Here is a 19,175-nt window from a genome sequence, read left to right on the forward strand (position 1 = left end):
GTAAAAACGACAAGCAAAGTGGACCAGAGGCAGTAGTGATTGTCTGTTGAATGAACTCAATATTTTATTTGATACATGATATATTCATTCAATCTATATCATATCATATTTATACTATTCTAAATAAATGTAAAACTGGGAAGAGCATAAAGTTGTAAAGTTGAATTACCAAAATATCCATAAAGTGAGATATTAATAGAGGCATGAAGAAGATGCAAAAATTACAAAAAGGGGTAAAAAAGGAGCTCTGGAAAATAGACAAATTCCAAAAATAAGTTGGGTTATTTACATGGGAAAGATTAGCCCAACTAAACAGGGTAGCCAAACATCTGCCTTTCGGAGTACCAATAGGAGTTGAAACACCATCAAAACAACTGTGGTTTCTTTCAAGTCAAAACACCAAAAAATACATGCAGGTACCATATTCCAGATTTTCTTGACAGCTTTCTCAACTTTCTTGAGACACCATCATAAAAGTCTTTGACTTTGCAAGGCATAGCACATTGCTGTCTAGATAATGTTAAAGACGTGTACCAAATATCTGCTGCAACTGGACAGTGAATGAAGAGGTGAGGGGTAGATTCTAAACTGGATTGACACATGTGGTATCTATTGACTACCTGGATTTTTCTACTGCTGAGGTTGTCTTGAGTCAAGCATGCTCCTTTTAAGATTGTCCAGCTGAAGCACATCACTTTTGTAGGGAGTCAATTTCTCCAAATCAGCTTCCAAGGCCATAAATCAATCATCTTACTGGAGCACATAGGTGCATAGGCTGACTTGACTGATTATGACCCTTCTCTTGAGCTACCCCACTTTGCCCGTCTGCATTGTGATTGTTCACTGTAAAGTTCTGCAAAGAGTTCAGGAGGGTCATTAAGTCCTCAACTTCCCAATCTTGAAGATGTCTACTCAAAAGAGGGCTCTGGGTGTTGTTCTCTCTATTCTATGCAATACTGGAGTTTTGATTGGCTGCAATAAGGAAACTATATGGGAAGGTTTGCTTTAGAGGTGAGTTCCCTACCCATTTATCTTCCAAAACTTGATGGTTGCCCCATTTCCCACTTCTAAAGCTGTATTGGATGAAAAATCCTGCCATATATGGCTCAAATACTCTTCCTTTGCCATGAGGTATTGTGACTGAATTGGATGTCCAGTTAGAGTGACTTCCATATTTTGCTGTGATGACATCTTTCCATAGCCTGGGATCTTCCAAATTATATCTCCAGTGCCATTTCATTAACATGCTTCTATTGTGGGCTGCCAGATCCTTCACTCCTAGTCCACCCAATGGTTTTGGAAGTGTGACTTTAGGTCATTTCACTAGATGGAATTTGTGGCAAGACTGTTACCACTCCCATAAGAAGGTACTCCCGAGTCTGTCTAACTGATTTTGGATTTTGGCTGCTATAGGGAAGAGTGACATGAAATAGGTTGGTATGCTGTTCAGGACCCCATTGATAAGGATAAACCTGCCTCTTAAGGATAGATATTGTCTTTGCCAAGAGGCTAGCCTCTTTTCAAACTTTTGTATCACACTATTACAGATCTCAACTAGCATATTCAGTTCTGATACGTCATTCATATGGTAGATGATACTTTTTGACATATTGATGTGAAGACCAGACATAGCCTCAAATAGCATAAGTGTGAGGTTTAGGTATAGGACTGATGATTTCTCCGCTGCACAGAATATAAGAGTGTCATCAGCAAAAAGTGAGAAACAGAGACAATTGTACCAACATTCACAGTAAAGCCATCAACCCATTGTAGTTGTTTTGCCTTTACCAGCATCAAGCTAAGCCCTTCCATTGCCAAAATAAATAGGAAAGAGGAGAGGGGGCCTCCCTGCCTGATCCCTCTACTTGGAGAGAAAAATCCAACTGGACTTCTGTTGATTAGGGTGGAGTTTTTGACATTTTTTTCCCTCATCTAAACACTACTCCTATAGTATTTTTTTACTACTTCTCTTCTTGAATTAACCACTCAAGAAGAAGAAGAATACACTGAGATGCTCATAACCGACAACGATGACAGTATGGAACTCATGAAAACAACAATTATTGCCAATTCCAACAGAGATTCCCAAAGAAGTTATACAAATTTACAAAAAAATCTTTATAGGCAACAATTATTAGTATGATAATTTATAATTAGTTGCTTATAGGTTTAGCTCTTACGGAACCCTTCCTAGAAGATGGTTGTGTAGATTAGGTGTTCTTCTTTAGGTGCTTGTATTTGTGTGTGAAATTTGAAATTTCTATTAAAAAACTTAAAAGCTTTGGCCTTGAATTTATTTAAGAATTGTCTTTACATAGTTGCTACATAGATTAATTTTTATTTTGAAAAAAAAATAGTCATTGCTAGCTATAGCCTATAAGTACTACAATTTTTTTTTATATTTAATAGACTATCAAACTACAAGTCTTTTCTTTTTATAAGTACTAAAAATTATATTTTAATAAAATATTTTAATACAAGTCTTTTCTATTTATGTTTTATAGATTCTTACTTAATTACTTTATAATTTTTTAAGTTTATTAAAAATTAATCGTTAGCCATTGCCAGCTCTAAAAAGCTAGCCGTTTAAGTTTGGAGTTCATTAAATCTGTGTCGATTTACTAAATTTATGTATTCTTGTATCACACTATCGTCTTTTATAATTTTGGGAAAAAGGACAAATATACCCCCGAACTTTCAAAAATGGTATGTCAATACCCTTCGTCATACTTTTCGGACATCAAAGCCCTTGCCGTCCAATAATCGGTGCACATTTGCCCCTCCCACTAACGGAACGCTCATTGTGTACACGTGGCGTAATCCTACATCATGACCCGGATTGACTAATTTTTTAACCCAAAATTCAAATATCCACCCAATGACCCGTTTAACCCACCCGATACACTCATTACTCACACTAATACTAACCTATCTAAAAATCTCTTTTTGTGATACCCGCCGCCGTCGTGAANCAATTTATGTAATATCTATTGTCAGAACACATCATAAAATTTGATCTTCTCCTTTACTTTTGCTTCAAGCATCTGATTTTTGATACCCATTAATCCAGACTAGCACCGTAGAAAGCCTACTATATTTAGTGTTTCGTACCGAAGAGGACTCCATTACTAGGACACAGACCCGAGACTTATTTTAAAGAGTGAAGGAACCTTTCACATTCCACCACACCCCCTCCCTTCCATGGTCTCTTCAATCTTTTCTAGATTACAACATTTTACGCTCAAAGCCATGTTCTCTATAGCTGAACTTGACAGTGGCATGCATTGACCTCATTTTCTTAAATACAAGCCGAAGAATAAAGGTACCACAACGTTTAAAGCAACAAAATGTTACCTTACTACATCATGTGTGCTCTGCTGGAAGGATCCCAGAACAACAAGCACTACTGCAAAAGCATTGAGAGCCTATAGAGTTTACTGTAGTGTCCCCATAACTGAAAGCGAGCTCTTCATTTTCCAAAATGACCCTGGAAGACAAAAAGCAAACTCTGGGTAGCAGAGCTCCAGAACTTCGCACTATCAATGTAGAAAGGTTACCACCATCACAGGAATGGTTTATGAAGCGGGCAATATTGCCAATTCTGGTAGCATCAATGTTGATCCTCATACACGCATTTCCAGATGGAAGGTGCTCCTTCACAACCAGGAGTGCAGGCGAAAAGTGGCCACTCTTTGAAAGTTTGTCATATAGCCTCTGGCGATTTCTTGCTTCCTCAGTGGTCAAAAGTTCTCCTTCGGAAAGAAAAAAGAAAATCACAACCCAAAAAAGGAACCAGTTTGTCAAAAAGAAGCATTATAAGTACACATCAGCACAAAAAGAGCAAGAACGTAGATAATTTTGTCCACGTTGACAATTTTCAAGTCTTGAGAAGTTTGAGAAAATTCATATATATACTGTGTTTACTGTTTAGTGAAATGCCAAGAGAACTTCACCAATTTCAACAATTATTGTGGACACCACTCTCAAGAGAACAGTCAATTTAGCTTTATTTTTTTGATAAAGGTAACATTTGTATATTAATCATCAGCTCAAAGCTGGTATCCAAAAATTTACATCATATCCTCCCTCCACACATGTGTGTTGGGAATAAACAAAAGATAAAGAAAAGAAAAGAAGAAAAAAAAGAGAACTATCCCTAGATCCTCCTTTCACCTTTATAAGGACCCTAGAATGTCTACAATAGCCACAGGGTCATCTATATACTCTGAACTACACCAATAGCAAAAAGTGATAATGCGGTTCATTTTAATCTTGTGCAGAGGGCTTTTTAAGATGAAAAATAGTTGAAAATGCTTCATTTAGTTTTATTGTATCATAAAAGTCAAAAAAAAAATCCTATAACTTTTCAATAAAAAATAATAAATAAATTTATGTAATAACAAGGGGAAAATATTTTTAATTTCAAAGTAATTGAATATTTGCATTTTAGGACTAAAACATGGTTAATGCACTTTAAGCAATGTCAATACTAATATATGATTTGCTTATTTTACACTATTATTTATTATTCAATATATAATTAAACAAATAAAAAAATATAATTATAATTAACAAAAGAAATGTACATTTAAAATATTTATTTTTGGAGGACCAAAGACTTCACCTTTTCAATTATAGAGAAAAATAATTAGTTCAAAGGAAGAGAAGTTACAATATTTTAAGTAATATCATGAATTTTGAGTGAATAAAAGTTAGAAGCTTAATCCATTTGGCTAATCCATATTTTACCCATATTTACCCATATTTTTATGGGTTGAATATGGGTATCAACATATTTTACCCATGTAAAAAGTCACTCACCCAACCCATTAAAATATGGGCGGGTTGGGCGGATTACCAAAATATGGGCTCATTTTGCCGGCACTACCGTCGAACTTTGACAAAAGGCTCATCAATCCCATCCGTTAAAAGTTTGGCTTATCTATGTCATTTTCGTTAGGGAAAAGGCTCATCCATGCCATTATTTGTTAACTGAAATGGCATAAATGAGTCAAACTTTTAACGGATGGCATCAAAGTTTGATGGCATATTTTAGTCTCAAAGTATGATGGCATATTTTAGTCTCAAAGTATTAACCCCTACTGTCCGTACAGTACTTCACTGAAATTTTGAACTGCATTCTTAATTCACATTGATTAACCATCTAATCTTTTCACAGAACCAAAAGAATGAGGCCTTATCTGCTGACTTTAACCTTCAATGCTTCAGAGTGAGAAGGCCTTTCAGAAGAAAGTTCCAGGTTTATACANTTTTACCCATAGTTTAACCATATTTTTATGGGTTGAATATGGGTATCAACTCATATTTTACCCATGTAAAAAGTCACTCACCCAACCCATTAAAATATGGGCGGGTTTGGCAGATTACCAAAATATGGGCTCATTTTGCCGGCACTACCGTCGAACTCTGAGAAAAGGCTCATCAATCCCATCCGTTAAAAGTTTGGCTCATCTATGCCATTTCGTTAGAGAAAAGGCTCATCCATGCCATTATTTATTAACTGAAATGGCATAAATGAGTCAAACTTTTAACGGATGGCATAGATGAGCCTTTTCTCAAAGTTTGATGGCATATTTTAGTCTCAAAGTATTAACCCCTACTGTCCGTACAGTACTTCACTGAAATTTTGAACTGCATTCTTAATTCACATTGATTAACCATCTAATCTTTTCACAGAACCAAAAGAATGAGGCCTTATCTGCTGACTTTAACCTTCAACGCTTCAGAGTGAGAAGGCCTTTCAGAAGAAAGTTCCAGGTTTATACACACTTCAACCTCCGTTAAGTGCAAACAAATGAGGCCTTAAACACCGTGCCCAATAAATGTACATCACATAAATGGGATGGAGGAGTATATTCCCTTCAAGGAAAAAACCACATTTAGTTTCCTCAGTTAAGCACCTTAAGCAACATATGGCCAGAAGCATGAGAATATTTGATTTTTATTGGTGTCACCTTTTTTACTTTATTCCCCTGTTTCTTTATATCACGAAGTCTTGCTTGTTTCTTGGCCAAATGCTGGTCAATATAAGTTAAAATCAATTATGCATCAAGTCCAAATAGTCAGAGTTGTCTACATGAATCCTTTGTGTTCACACCGCTCGTTTTGACTCCATTTCGTTCCAATACGGATAATTTGATTTCTCCTGCTTCATTTTGTTCTGTGTGAATCAGGTGTCTAAAACTAAAGGTTCTCAAAATGTCACACTTATCCCTCTATTGAAATACAACTCTAAGAAGAAGACTCCTACCAAACACCAAAACTAGTGTAATAACAACTGAATCTCAATAACCAATCCAAAAAAAAAAAAAGAACCTTAATAGCAACTAGTCCCTGCGTAGATCATTTGTCATTATCATATTAACAAATACCAATGGTTTCATCGGTATATCTAGTATCTCACCAACTCTTTCAGTGATGCTTTTTATTGGTCAGTAATTTTCCCTAAGATCAGAATCAATCTCAAACCTCATGTTGGTTAAACTTTCTTCCGGGGAGACAACAGGATTGAAATAGGTCTACCCATTTGAGCATTAAATGACAACCTTTATCGAGTCGTCAATGTTCCCATCCACATAATAAGCAATTGAAGAAGCATATTAGCAGTATCCACAATCTAAAACATAGTAATAATTGATATAAATAGGGGTTCATATGAGCTCATTGTTGAACATATTCCTATTGAACAACAACATAAAATTTTTACCTGTATACTCGCATATGAATTTCCCTTTTGGAATGAATTCAGCAGCACACAAGCTCCAGCCTTTTCTCCTATCCTTCACAACCTTCAGCTTCACTGAAATTCCTTTCTGAGTTAACCTATTACCGCACTCCAACCCGCAACCGCAACTTGGCCCGCATTCTCGGGTCGGCAAATCAGAAAAATCCATACATGCGCAATTAGAACTGGAGTCCAAGTCGCAACTCTCACAATCGCACCCATAAGCACCCTCCACCCGGACTATAAACGGGTCCGACCTAACCCGACCCGTTCCACCTCCCCAGGGGATGGATGGAGAGGTGGGTAAGGTCTGAACAGGGGAATAGATGAAATTGGCGTAAAGTTCGGAGTCGACGGAGTTGAAGAAAGGAATAGGGTAATTCTCCAAGTTTCTAGAAGCATCGGAGATTCGACTGGAAGTAATAGTCTTGGAAACTACATGTAACACCTTGCAGGTTGCTGAAACGGAGGCTAGACAGGCAGGCTCTAAGTATGGAAAAACGAGATGGGCCAACCGGCAGAATAATCCGGCGCCGTCGTCTTTTTCCAATTCGCCGGTTCTCTGCTGTTTGTCCATTGTTGCCACTCAATTTTTTTTTGATGATTCATGTATGTCATAATTTAACAGATTTATAGTTCAATAAATATTAGTAACAATTTACTATGTTTATTAAATTTGATGAAAACAATAGAAAAACTATTTAATCATAAACACTAAAAAAAAATCATTAATTTTTAAAATATGCAACACAAAAAAGTATATTATATTCTAAAATAATTTGCGGAAGCTATCAAAATTATACCTCTTGATGTGAATTTTTGCTTATTTCCTTTTATCATAGTACCCTTAAATTCAATGTATGGAGTTCGGTAAATAATAATATAACTTAAAAAGACTCCAAGTATTCATGGAGAAAATATTACCAATTCCTTTTACACTAAAATGGTTCATTAAACTATTTTTTTTTATCGGAATTAGTCCTTCAACTATTTAAAAACTTGTTAAATTTAGTCTCTTAACTATACATATCGATTTTAGTCTCTTAACTATCATTTAGCGGTTTTAGTCATGTAAGTATTTAAAAACTTATCAAGTTTGGTCAATAGACAAAGAACAAATCTGACAAGTTTTTAAATACTAAAATGACTAAAATCGATAAGTGTATAGTTAATGGACCAAACCTGATAAGTTTTGAATACTTAAAAAATTAAAACTGGTAAGTGTATAATTAAGAGACCATGTTATATATTTTATGCTTATGTACTTCTTTTAGTTATTGCCGCTTCTATTGAGTTGAGCCTTCATGCATGATCACCTCATATGATCTATAGTAAAAAATAAAAATAAATAAATAAATAAATAAATATATATATATATATATATTAGACGTTGAAAATCAACAAAGAAACACTTTTGCTATAAAACCAATTATTTGAGATATTGTTGCTGCTATAAGAGATAAAAATACAATTTTTTTGTACTATTCTATAAATTTAAACAACTTTCCCTATACTTTGTATTACACAATTTGCTGTACTAGTGTAGTTTCTCTTTTCATCTTTTGCTCAGTTTTTGGTGATTTGAAAATTGTCTTCCAACTTTCTTGTATTTGCATTCACATACTACAAAATAGAAAAGAAAAATTTAGCAAATTCTAAGATGTGTAACAAAAAATGTACATTTGTAACACTCACCTCAATAGTCAATGAATTTCTTGTTGCATGAACTCGCACGTATCCAAATTCAGCCTTTCTTACCAAACTCCATTTATCAGCCTGTGTATATCATTAGTAACGTTGAGTTACTTTAATTTTATAACTTTACTGTTATAGTGAATAAAGTACGGTTGTTATTTTAAACGAGTCGAGCTGTACTTAATTAATTACCTGAGAAGGGAATTGGTCCAAGCTAAAGCCAGCCATTCCAATAACAGCATGAACAGGTGCACTATAATTGGTATTATCATAAGTATCAATTCCACTTGCATCTTTAGTAGGCAATGCTTTACATTCCTTTTGATATACTGCACAAGTCCTCTCATAATTGTGAACATGTCCAAATAATGCTAGATCAACCTGGCACGTTTTTCCATGCAACGAATTAATTGACGATCTGATAAAAATGATAATCATTTTTGAAATTTCTCGATATATAGTGTAGCTTCATATTATCGAGGATATGACTCTAGATAGGAAGGAGTAAAGGTCACGTATTAGGGTAGAAGGTTTGTAGAGGTACAGTGTGTTGTCTTGCGTTCCATAAGTTTAGGCTTATCAGTGCATGTTGTAGCACAAGTTGTACCCTTGTAGTTCTTGTTATATGGTGTTTATATATTGTATTCAGTATTTCGATTATGACACTACTTTGTTGTTGTTATTATATTTTTCTTGTAGACTTTATACTATTTTTCTTATTATTTATGTTTTCCTCATTATTTTCTTCTTCTTTTACTTGATTTGATGCACTTGAGTCGAGGGTCTTTTGGAAACAGTCATTCTACCTCAACGAGGTAGTGATAAGGTCTATGTACACTCTATGTAGCCTCCCCAACCCCACTGAATGGGATTTTACTAGGTATATATATTATTGTTGTTGTACACGTGATCTGGCTTGATCGACCCAATCATGATAATGTATATAACTCTCCAATCCATATAAAGTAATTAGAGCTTACCTTGTTTGCCAATAGTAATGGCTCAACAGCTTTGACAAAATCATCATCAACATTTTGAAGAATTCCACCAGTGACAGAAGAATACATGGGTCGATGCCTATGAAGAAATCAAACATATGATTATTATTATTATTATTAAAAAAGAAGGGAAAAATAAATAGTACTATGTAATTAACTTTTATTATTTCAAAATTGTTGTAACATTTTCTCATCTAGTCCTTCCACTATTTCACTTATATAGTCGATCTCTACTTGTCTGTAATTGACGCAATAACAAACATGTTAATTTAGTAGAAATAAAAGGTGTATGATTTACTTACCCCGTAAAAATTAACCAAGGTGTTCTTGTTCGATCAACTGAAGCCATGTCATTCTTCATCCATTCATACTGTTTGATCAAATTAATATAGATACGTGAACTCAATAATTTTTATCCAGACTATGTATACGTACTAAGAAATCGACTTATATACCTGCTCTGAGTTTTGAGACCAATCATGTTCAGTTGAAATAACAGTGAAGTGAACACTTCCTTGTTCAATAGAGTACCATGGCTTATCTTTAGCTTGTGTTGGCATTTGAAAATAAGTTTCATAAGGCACACCACATTCTCCACCTGAATCTGGTGTTGCATATACTGATCCTGTACCTATATAATCCCTGAATATATATTTTTTTTCACATTAAAAAAAATTCAAAATTATACGCCCTTTTAACTTTGTGATTTAGGACGTATATATAAAACCTCATTATCTAACAAAAAGTGTATATTTACCTTTTTCGTTAACAGACTGAATTAAAAACTTGAGGTGATTCTCAAGTTATACCTAATAGGTATTTATATTCAGTGATCATACGTGAAATTAATTTCAATACGTAATAGAATATACCTTTCATGATTTCCGATAGCGGTCATGTATGAAACACGAGAGGCAATTGGAGTGATTAGATGAAGAAAATAATCCCATTCTACTAGAAATCCAGTGGCATAACTTATATCACCAATGTGGAATACAGAATCAACATTCCCAGATGATACTTCATCAACCATAGCTTTCACCACTGATAATGATCCTGGCTAAATACACATATAATATATATGCACAATAATTAATTAATTTGAATCAAAATTGTAAGTGTTAAATGATATATGTGTGACCGGTATGGAGGAAAATATTTTTTGAAAAATATTTTTTGAATTTTATCATGTTTAGTTGACATTGGAAATTATTTTTCATAATGAAGTTATTATATTGCTTCAATATAAGGAAAATGACTTCTTTACCAAAAGTAGAGAAACGTTTTTTAAACTCTCTTTCAACCTCACCATCTGACTTGTGACCCAACCCCAACCACAAACCGACATGGGACCTGACCTTGAATCGACATGGGACCAAATCTCCAACTCGAGACTCAACCAAGTTAAACAGGGTTGGCTCTCAAGATTTGGGAGTGGGGTTGGGTCAATGTCGTATCCCGAGTCAGGCCAGGGTCGGGAGATGGGTCTGGGTTCGAGGTTATAATATTTGCCTAGATTATACTCCCTCCATCCCATAATAACTTATCACTTTTCATTTTACACGGTACTCAAGAAATCATAAATAAAATGATCAATTTGACCAATTTACCCTTTATCCATATTGATGGATATCAAAATAATTTATGATGACATATGGCATACAAAAGTCACAAGTACTCCAAAGTGGATGAAAGTAAGAGTACAAAGGAGTAATTAAGTATTTAATGAACTTTTTGAAAAGATAAATTCTAGGAACTTTAATTTTGTTTAAGCCTCCAAAGAGAAATTATGAGAACATTAAGCATGATGATAATATTAATTACAGGGGTAAAATGGAGAAAATTTAATTAATTTTATCTTGATTTAATAAGTGATCAAATAATTTGGGACAAGTATTTTTAGAAAGGTGATTAGTTAATATGGGACAGAGGGAATACTTAAATGTCTTAGAGACAATATTTTCTCATTACAAACCAAAAACAAAAAAATAAGTAAGAAAATCTCTTTTTTTTTTAGAAAAATATTTTCCTTCATACCCAACACACTCATAATTAATTAAGGACTTAATAGAATATTAATTAAACATTTAATTATAATTACCTGAATATAATGTTCTGCAGAAGGATCTCTAGGAGTTTTTCCCATATCACCATATGCCAAAAATCTAACCTCATCTGTTCCACCAGCTGGTGGTGTTTTGAAGGTAATTTTCTCACTCCAACCACTTGAATCACTATATTGGTTGAGTAATTAGAAAAAAAAACATATCGTCATTATAAAAACATAGAATCATTTAAACTTTCAGATAAGATAATAACGTGACTTAATAATATGTAACATATTGTCTAATGGTATATACCTTCCATATGTGTAGGAGTTTGTGGTTGAAGGATTAAGGCCAGTCATTATTGCTGTATGAATGAAGCCAGGGTCATGCCATCCAAAATCCTTGGCTGGACTTTTTAAGATAGAACCTAATTAAAAGATTAACAAAATGGTTATGATCTTAATTAATTTTGATTATTAAAATGATTATATTATAATTAAGTATGGTTTTATTAAAACTTACTGCACATGTCCTTTTGGGTAAAGGTAGAAACTTGTGATGTTTGAGATTTTCCATCTCCATATTGTAGTTGTTGAGGTGCTTTATCACCACTAACCCATGTTACTCTCATCTAAATATAGGGCCAAAAACAATTAATGGTCAATATGGTATAATTAACACAAAACTCAAACTCCATTTATGAAATTATATGTTGTTATATGTTATTAACACGAACCAAGGAATTAAAATAAGAAAAATAAACTATTCTAGTTGGACTATTCTAAATGGTACTTCATCTGTTTCTTTTTACTTGTTAAATTTTGACTTGACACGCCTATTAAGAAAACAATAATTGGTATAATGAGTTTACTATTTTACTGAATAAATTGATAGGATCTCAAATATATTAACTCGCTACAAATTTCAAAGACATTAACTCAATGTTAATAAATTGAGGGTATAACGGGGGGAGGGGAATTGTCCTTCCTTGATTTGTCATAAATGACAAGTAAAACAGGAAAATCAAATTAAGAAATATTTAACAAATAAATAGAGACGGATCGGAGGGAGTACTAATAGTTAATTAACTCAATTAATTATGCTCGATCTAAGGAAGAAAAATTTACAAATAAGAGTTCCCTATAGTTACATTATTTATTCTTCAAACATATATGCTCCTTTCATTTCAATTTACATGAACCTATTTAACTAAACATACAATCTAAACAAGAAATGAAAAGATTTTTCGAACTTCTGACTTTAAACATGTCATTATAATGTAACGTAACATGTAAGTGAATAGTAACATTTTGTAACTATTGCAATTAATATTATATTCCATAACATTTATACGACTAATAAGGAAATAGTGTCACGTAAACAGATGTACTTACAGAAGTTGCAGTGGAGTCAATGCTAGAGAGATGTCCATATAAAGGTTGTTTAGGATTAGTGAAGGTCAAATTATTGTTTGATCTTTTGAGGATACAAGGAGTTGCAAATCCACCAGCAAACAACACAAACTCAATATCTGTCCTAAAATTAACAACATGAAATGAGAGTGAGGCACTACATGTTCTCACTTCACAACTTCCCTTTACATGTTTCTTGCATTCTTTCTTCTTGCAATTTAGGTAGCCTGGATCTTTGCTTAAATATTGCGCCTGCATGCATGCATTCATAATAATAATCAATATCATCTGGACTAGGAGGGTAAGATGTACGCAGATCTTATCATATATACTATTACCGATTAAAACAATATAATGTCTAGGAAATTAATGCTGATATTAAAACAATATAATGTCAAGGAAATGCAGATATTACGAGAGCTTCATCTACTTTCTTCGATTAAAACCACGTTATGTTTAATTAGCTTGCGCATATTAAATTATTTTATCGAGTTTTTATTATCTTCAATTTATATTGGATGGTCATGTTTAAGATCACAAGTACTTAAAGAGTACTTTTGCTAGCTATGTGCCAAAAGATTTTTCTTATAAATAATTTCACGTTCAGTCAAACGTCATCATATAAATATAAACTGAAATGAATGGGGTAGTAGCTGTCATGGCGGAACCAGAACTCTAGTTAAGAGAGTTCAAAATCTGAAGAAGTAGACACACAAACTAGATGAAGGGAGTTCAACATCTACTATAAATACATAAAAAATATATTTTAACCATATATAAATAGTATAAGTAAAAAAAAAATTGTTAAAGGAGATTTGAATGAACCCCTGATTACAAGGTGGCTCCGTCCCTGAGTATCTAATATTAGATATTCTCAAATGGATGTTGTCATGGTAACGTAATGTTTCATGAATCACAAATCTAAGACATTTATTCTACACACACAAAAAAAAAAGGTCTACCAAATCAATCATGAAAAAAAAGAAGTCAATTTGAACATGATAATATAGCTAGACGGTGCCAAATAAAAAATCGGCACAAAAGTGTTGAATGCTGAAAGCAAACAGTTGGAAAGCTTTGAAGTTTCAACCAATCAATATGAAAAAATAAAATGTGGGGTCTAACTATGATCTGTATTTATTTTTCGAATGTAGTGATGCAATAAAAATTTATTTTGTAGATCATTTATAAAAAAATAATAATTTAATTTTACACTTTTTTACTAGAAATGCTTATTTTAACACATAAGAAATCTTTATTATTAAACATAAAAAAAAATTTAAAAATTATTTTCTTCTATTTATTTTTATAAATTTCATAAACAACTAAGAGATTTTAATTCCTCGTAATATAATGTGAATGAAGTTACCATAAAGTTAGTTAAGGAGGCAGTATTGCATGACTTATTTCAATGTGGTACGCTTTTGGTGGATATATATATATATAGGCGTGACCACTTCACACTACTATTATTTAATACTACTACAATTAATAGGTATATTCCCACATCTTTATCTCCTTTTTATTTCTTGTCAATAATATGAGTAGGGATGACAGTGAGATGTGACGAATTAATTAGGCACAGCTAGCAAATTACGGTAGGATTCATTGAAATAGAATAAAATCTTATTAAATTAATACTCGGTTAATTAATAACTTCTTTAAGATAATATTTTTTTCTAATTTTGATTTGGGCCAATATAAAAATCACTCATTTCGATAAGATAATAAGATAATGTATTTTTTCAGAAGATCCCTGTATAAATATATGGTCCTATTAATATTAGAAATTAATAATTTTTTAAAAGTATAAATATATCTAAGACAATTTAGTGAAATATGACTCTATTGTGTTTTATTTTTTGTTAAAATTTAAATCTAGTTGAAACTCATTTCTAACTTTTCTTATTACATCCAAAACTTTTGGTGTTGTCTTTTCGAACTGCACCATAAAATTATGGAGAGTTCTAAATGCAATAAGTGTTTCCTTACGCGTAACTAATTTCAAAGGTATTGTATCATCTTCAACTTTATCATCAACATTATTTGTTTCAATGGTATCCACAATCTAATTCTTCTAATGAGCTTTGAACCTTTGAACATGTATCATTTTCACTCATCCAACAGGTTGTTAACATTTATTTTATTGCGGTAATCGAGATAATTAATCATGACATCAAGTTCATGAATGATGTTTTCACAAGTGGCCTGACTTCATTTAAAATCTATGAGATAATTAATTTCTTACTGTAAAATTATTATATGATATTATTTCTGTCCACTTTTAATTGTCATGGTTTTCTTTTTTAGAGTCAAACTATAAGAACTTTGACTAACATTTTACGATGTATTTTTTCATCATATTGATATGCAAAAAATTGCAATTTATAGTATTTTTTGTATAGTTTTTGAATATCTATTTTTTTGTTTAAAATATTGAAATATTATAATCTAATTTAACTTTAAAAATTAATCAAATTAACTTTTGAAAACCGCAACATGATAATTAAAAGTGAACGAAAGGAGTATAAGAAGTCGGTGGTCTAGAAAATAGGTAGATACGAGTGTACATATTACATGGGAAGAAACAGTTAGAATTAAATAGTGGGGCATCAATAGTGATGTGAATGAAGTGTACAAAGTAGACCAGAGGCATTTACTCGGATAATAAATATTTTTCGATTTTCAATTTTAAGTGAAGTAAAAAGGTGGAAACTTTGGGTGATAGATTTTTTTTAAAAAAAAGAGGTGAATGAAATTCAAATTATATAAAGTTAGTTGAGGAAGTGGCATTGCATGACTTATTTCAAATTTTTCAATATAGTAGTTTATATCATGATTAGGTTATTTATACTAATTGTGTTAGCAAATGATATAATATCTTATCTTCAAGATTTCAAAATTCACATGTTATCGAAGATTGACGCTTCATTTAAAGATATATAATGAATGTGATCAGAGATATATATAATAAGATTATAATCCATCCAAATTTTGACTAATTATTAACCTGAAACTCTACATTAATATTCATCACTTTTTCTTTTAATCTTTTTCTCCAATTCTGATAATCTTTTTTCTAGTCTCTTAATATATTTTCAATAATTATTTCTTATTATTATTCAAATAAGGTACCACTTGAAAGTTGAAAAATAATTTTATTAATTATGTTACTTTTTTTTTGTTAGAATATATGTGACGTACCAAGTTACTTGTGCCCACACACATACTCACACTTGCGTGCATTTTTTTTTATAAGAATATATAGCCATGACTTTTAGTTTTCTGTTATACTATAACACTTTTTTAATTAGCTTAAGAGTTATTTATTTTATTAAAATAATCATCGAAGTACGATAAATTCTATATTATATATGTAACTTCGGATGTGACAATTTTCTTGTGATATTAACTGTGTACTCATTCTATTTTTGAAGGATTCATTTTTTAAAATTAGAAAAAATTATAAATAACTGCATACACGATTTATCGTCGAGATTAAAGAAAACTAACCTTGACTGGATAATGGCAAAGGAGTGGAAGTTCAGAGAAATCACCAGTCTGTTGATATTGTAAGGCATTAAAGGGGCAACTTGAGGTGCTGAAATATGAGATATTATAATAAAAACCTAAAGTTAATAAATATTTAAATGAATAAAAAATAATATAATATTATTGTATCATTTCTTCCATTATTCACATGCTTCCTATGTTCTTTTTTTTCTTCTTTTTATTAATAATTGAAAATAGCAAAATAATTAGTATACTTTCTATTCCACTTGGTTAAGTATACTTTAAGAAAAAGTTATGTCTTTTTCCACCATGTATTCATCATTTTTTTATATATATTTCTAATTTGTAGATAATGGTTTAATAATGACCCACCAATAAAGGAAAAGACAAAAGGTTTTTAACCTCAAATAATCAAATTCCATTGTACTTTAAAGATATTTTTGGAAAACAAATCATGATAAATAGAGGATAAATAAGAGAAAATGTTTCCATAACAAAAATAAGAAGAAAAAAAAGACATTCTATTGAATAATTTTTCTCTCAGGAGTTGATGTTTTGTGTACCACTATTTTCTATCGTTAAAACATCATATTCTTTTCATTTTTCAGTTTAAATTCTATTTATTGATCATATAAAAAATATTTACACAATCATTTTACTTAGTTATTACCTACTAACAAAAAAAAAAACTATGTCATTACCAGAGAGACAAATGTGGCATATCGATAAAACTTACGTATAAAAAACTCACGAAAATTAACACAAATAGTAAAACTCATAATCAATAAAATTTACATATAAAAAATTCATGAAAATTGAAATAAATAGTAAAACTCATTATCGATAAATTTTACATATAAAAAATTTATGAAAATTGAAATATATAGTAAAACTCATAATCAATAAAATGTATATATAAAAATTTCATGAAAATTTAAACACATAATAAAACTCATAATCGATAAAATTTACATATAAAAAATTTATGAAAATTGAAATAAATAGTAAAACTCATAATCAATAAAATTTATATATAAAAATTCAAGAAAATTGAAATAAATAGTAAAACTCATAATCGATAACATTTACATGTAAAAATTCACAAAAATCAAAACAAATAGTAAAAACTGAATAATATTCACATGTAAAAAAAAATCACAAAAATTGAAATAAATAGTCAAACTTAAATTCTGAATCAACTTCTAGTCATTATATTATATATAAACTGTCAGCGTATATAAATTAAACTTACTCAGAATACGAAGGTGAGATCATGCCAACCCAATCTCCTTTTGAAGGAACCAAAACTCCAGAAACATGAACAGTAACAAAAGATTCATCAGAAAGGCTTGAATTTGAGGCAGTAGTTATACTTAAATACGGGTTCGGGTCGGGGCATTTGGATAAAATTCTTCGGTTCAGTATTCGGAATTCGGATATGGCAGTATGGTTAATAAATTCAGAAGTTGAATTTATAACTATATTTGATAAAGAATAATTTGAAGAAGAAAAAGAATGAGAAGTGAAGAAAATTATGAAAAATAGAATTGATGATAAAATTTTGAAATAATTGGAGAAAGAAGAAGCCATGGGAGAGAATATTGATGAGGGGCTTATTAAATGAAAATGAAAAGGATGGATATTTATAGGTGTCATGTTGTTTTTTCTAAAAATAAAAAAATAAAAAAATAAAAAAAGTTTCCTTTTTTATGAGTTTGAGACTTTTGAGTTATGTGTTTTGATATTGTATAGGAGTACATGATAAGATAAATAGTGTGATTAATCATATTTTAAGAAAGTCAATTGGAAAAAATGCTTATTTTAGATATTTGGAAAAACAAATTGCTATTCTTTAGAATTATTTTTTCAAAAGTAAATACTTATGATAAAAGTCCTTTTGAAAAAATAAATTTTAAAAGTTTGATCAAGCATGTTATTAGTTGACATATAGCAAATAGATTATTTTTCATAGCAAGTCAGTTTAGAAATTTAAGATAAAAATAGTAGTCATTTTCAGTTATACAATTATATTAAAAGATTAATTATTTTTAATAGTATTTAATTCTCAAGAAACATCTAATAAATAGGAATGACTTAATAAACTATATCTTAAGTGTGTTCGATATGGAGAAAAATAATTTTCAAGAAAATAATCTTTTAAACATCAATGGTCTTTTGCTTCTTCTATTTTTTGTATACGGTATATAAGCAATAAATCTAATGTTAAAAATATTCGTACATATCTAACACAAAATTATAAGAATTGGTGGATGTGGGGGTGAGGTGGGAGAAAACAATGTCACTTATTTTTCCTACTTTTATTAAGTCATTTAAAGAGTTTGTTTTTCTAAAGAGAATATTTTTAAAATTTTTAACCAATCGAACATAAAAAATAGAAACACAATTTTTGAAAAATACTTTCTTTCATTCGTATCTAACAAAACCCTATGTTTATAGTTTTTTATTAATAGACATAAAATAAACTAAAATAACAGTTAATTATGAAATGAAAAAACTATATATAATCGCCTGAAAAGTAGAATAAGAATATGTTATATCAAGTTAAATTATATTGATTTTTATTAAAAAAATTTAAAAAATCATAGTCCATGTATACTATATTTAATATTATTTTTTTCAGTTCTTGAAACTAGAATTAGCTTACATCATAGATCAAGCCTACCTATATACGTGTGAAAGCATGATGTGAAACTTGAATACTCCTTTGGTATTTTAGTGCAAATTAACTAAATCACCTTTGACC

General features: G+C 31.0%; 2 protein-coding genes across 3 annotated transcripts; both read right to left on the reverse strand.

The window, feature by feature from the left end:
* Window positions 1-145: 145 nt before the first annotated feature.
* LOC125844084 (histone-lysine N-methyltransferase SUVR3) lies at window positions 146-7,324 on the reverse strand. Of its 2 annotated transcripts, XR_007444109.1 has the most exons (4): window positions 6,728-7,324; window positions 3,355-3,752; window positions 621-1,683; window positions 146-550 (listed from the first exon to the last, which is right to left on the reverse strand). XR_007444109.1 is itself a non-coding variant. In XM_049523329.1 (3 exons), exons 1-2 carry the CDS (start codon window positions 7,320-7,322, stop codon window positions 3,364-3,366), a joined length of 984 nt encoding a protein of 327 aa, XP_049379286.1. In that variant the 5' UTR covers window positions 7,323-7,324; the 3' UTR covers window positions 146-1,683; window positions 3,355-3,363. The 2 variants fall into 2 exon arrangements, 1 of the variants encoding a protein (XP_049379286.1); XM_049523329.1 differs by having other exon boundaries at window positions 146-1,683.
* Window positions 7,325-8,194: 870 nt separating this feature from the next.
* On the reverse strand, window positions 8,195-18,017 carry LOC125844037 (nucleotide pyrophosphatase/phosphodiesterase-like). The gene is made up of 13 exons (XM_049523271.1): window positions 17,664-18,017; window positions 16,412-16,499; window positions 12,881-13,150; window positions 12,009-12,117; window positions 11,799-11,913; window positions 11,540-11,672; window positions 10,311-10,498; window positions 9,894-10,080; window positions 9,741-9,808; window positions 9,421-9,517; window positions 8,633-8,821; window positions 8,441-8,521; window positions 8,195-8,368 (listed from the first exon to the last, which is right to left on the reverse strand). Exons 1-13 carry the CDS (start codon window positions 17,999-18,001, stop codon window positions 8,312-8,314), a joined length of 1,920 nt encoding a protein of 639 aa, XP_049379228.1. The 5' UTR covers window positions 18,002-18,017; the 3' UTR covers window positions 8,195-8,311.
* Window positions 18,018-19,175: the final 1,158 nt, after the last annotated feature.

Source organism: Solanum stenotomum, chromosome 1, assembly GCF_019186545.1.
Source record: "Solanum stenotomum isolate F172 chromosome 1, ASM1918654v1, whole genome shotgun sequence".
Taxonomy (NCBI): domain Eukaryota; kingdom Viridiplantae; phylum Streptophyta; class Magnoliopsida; order Solanales; family Solanaceae; genus Solanum; species Solanum stenotomum.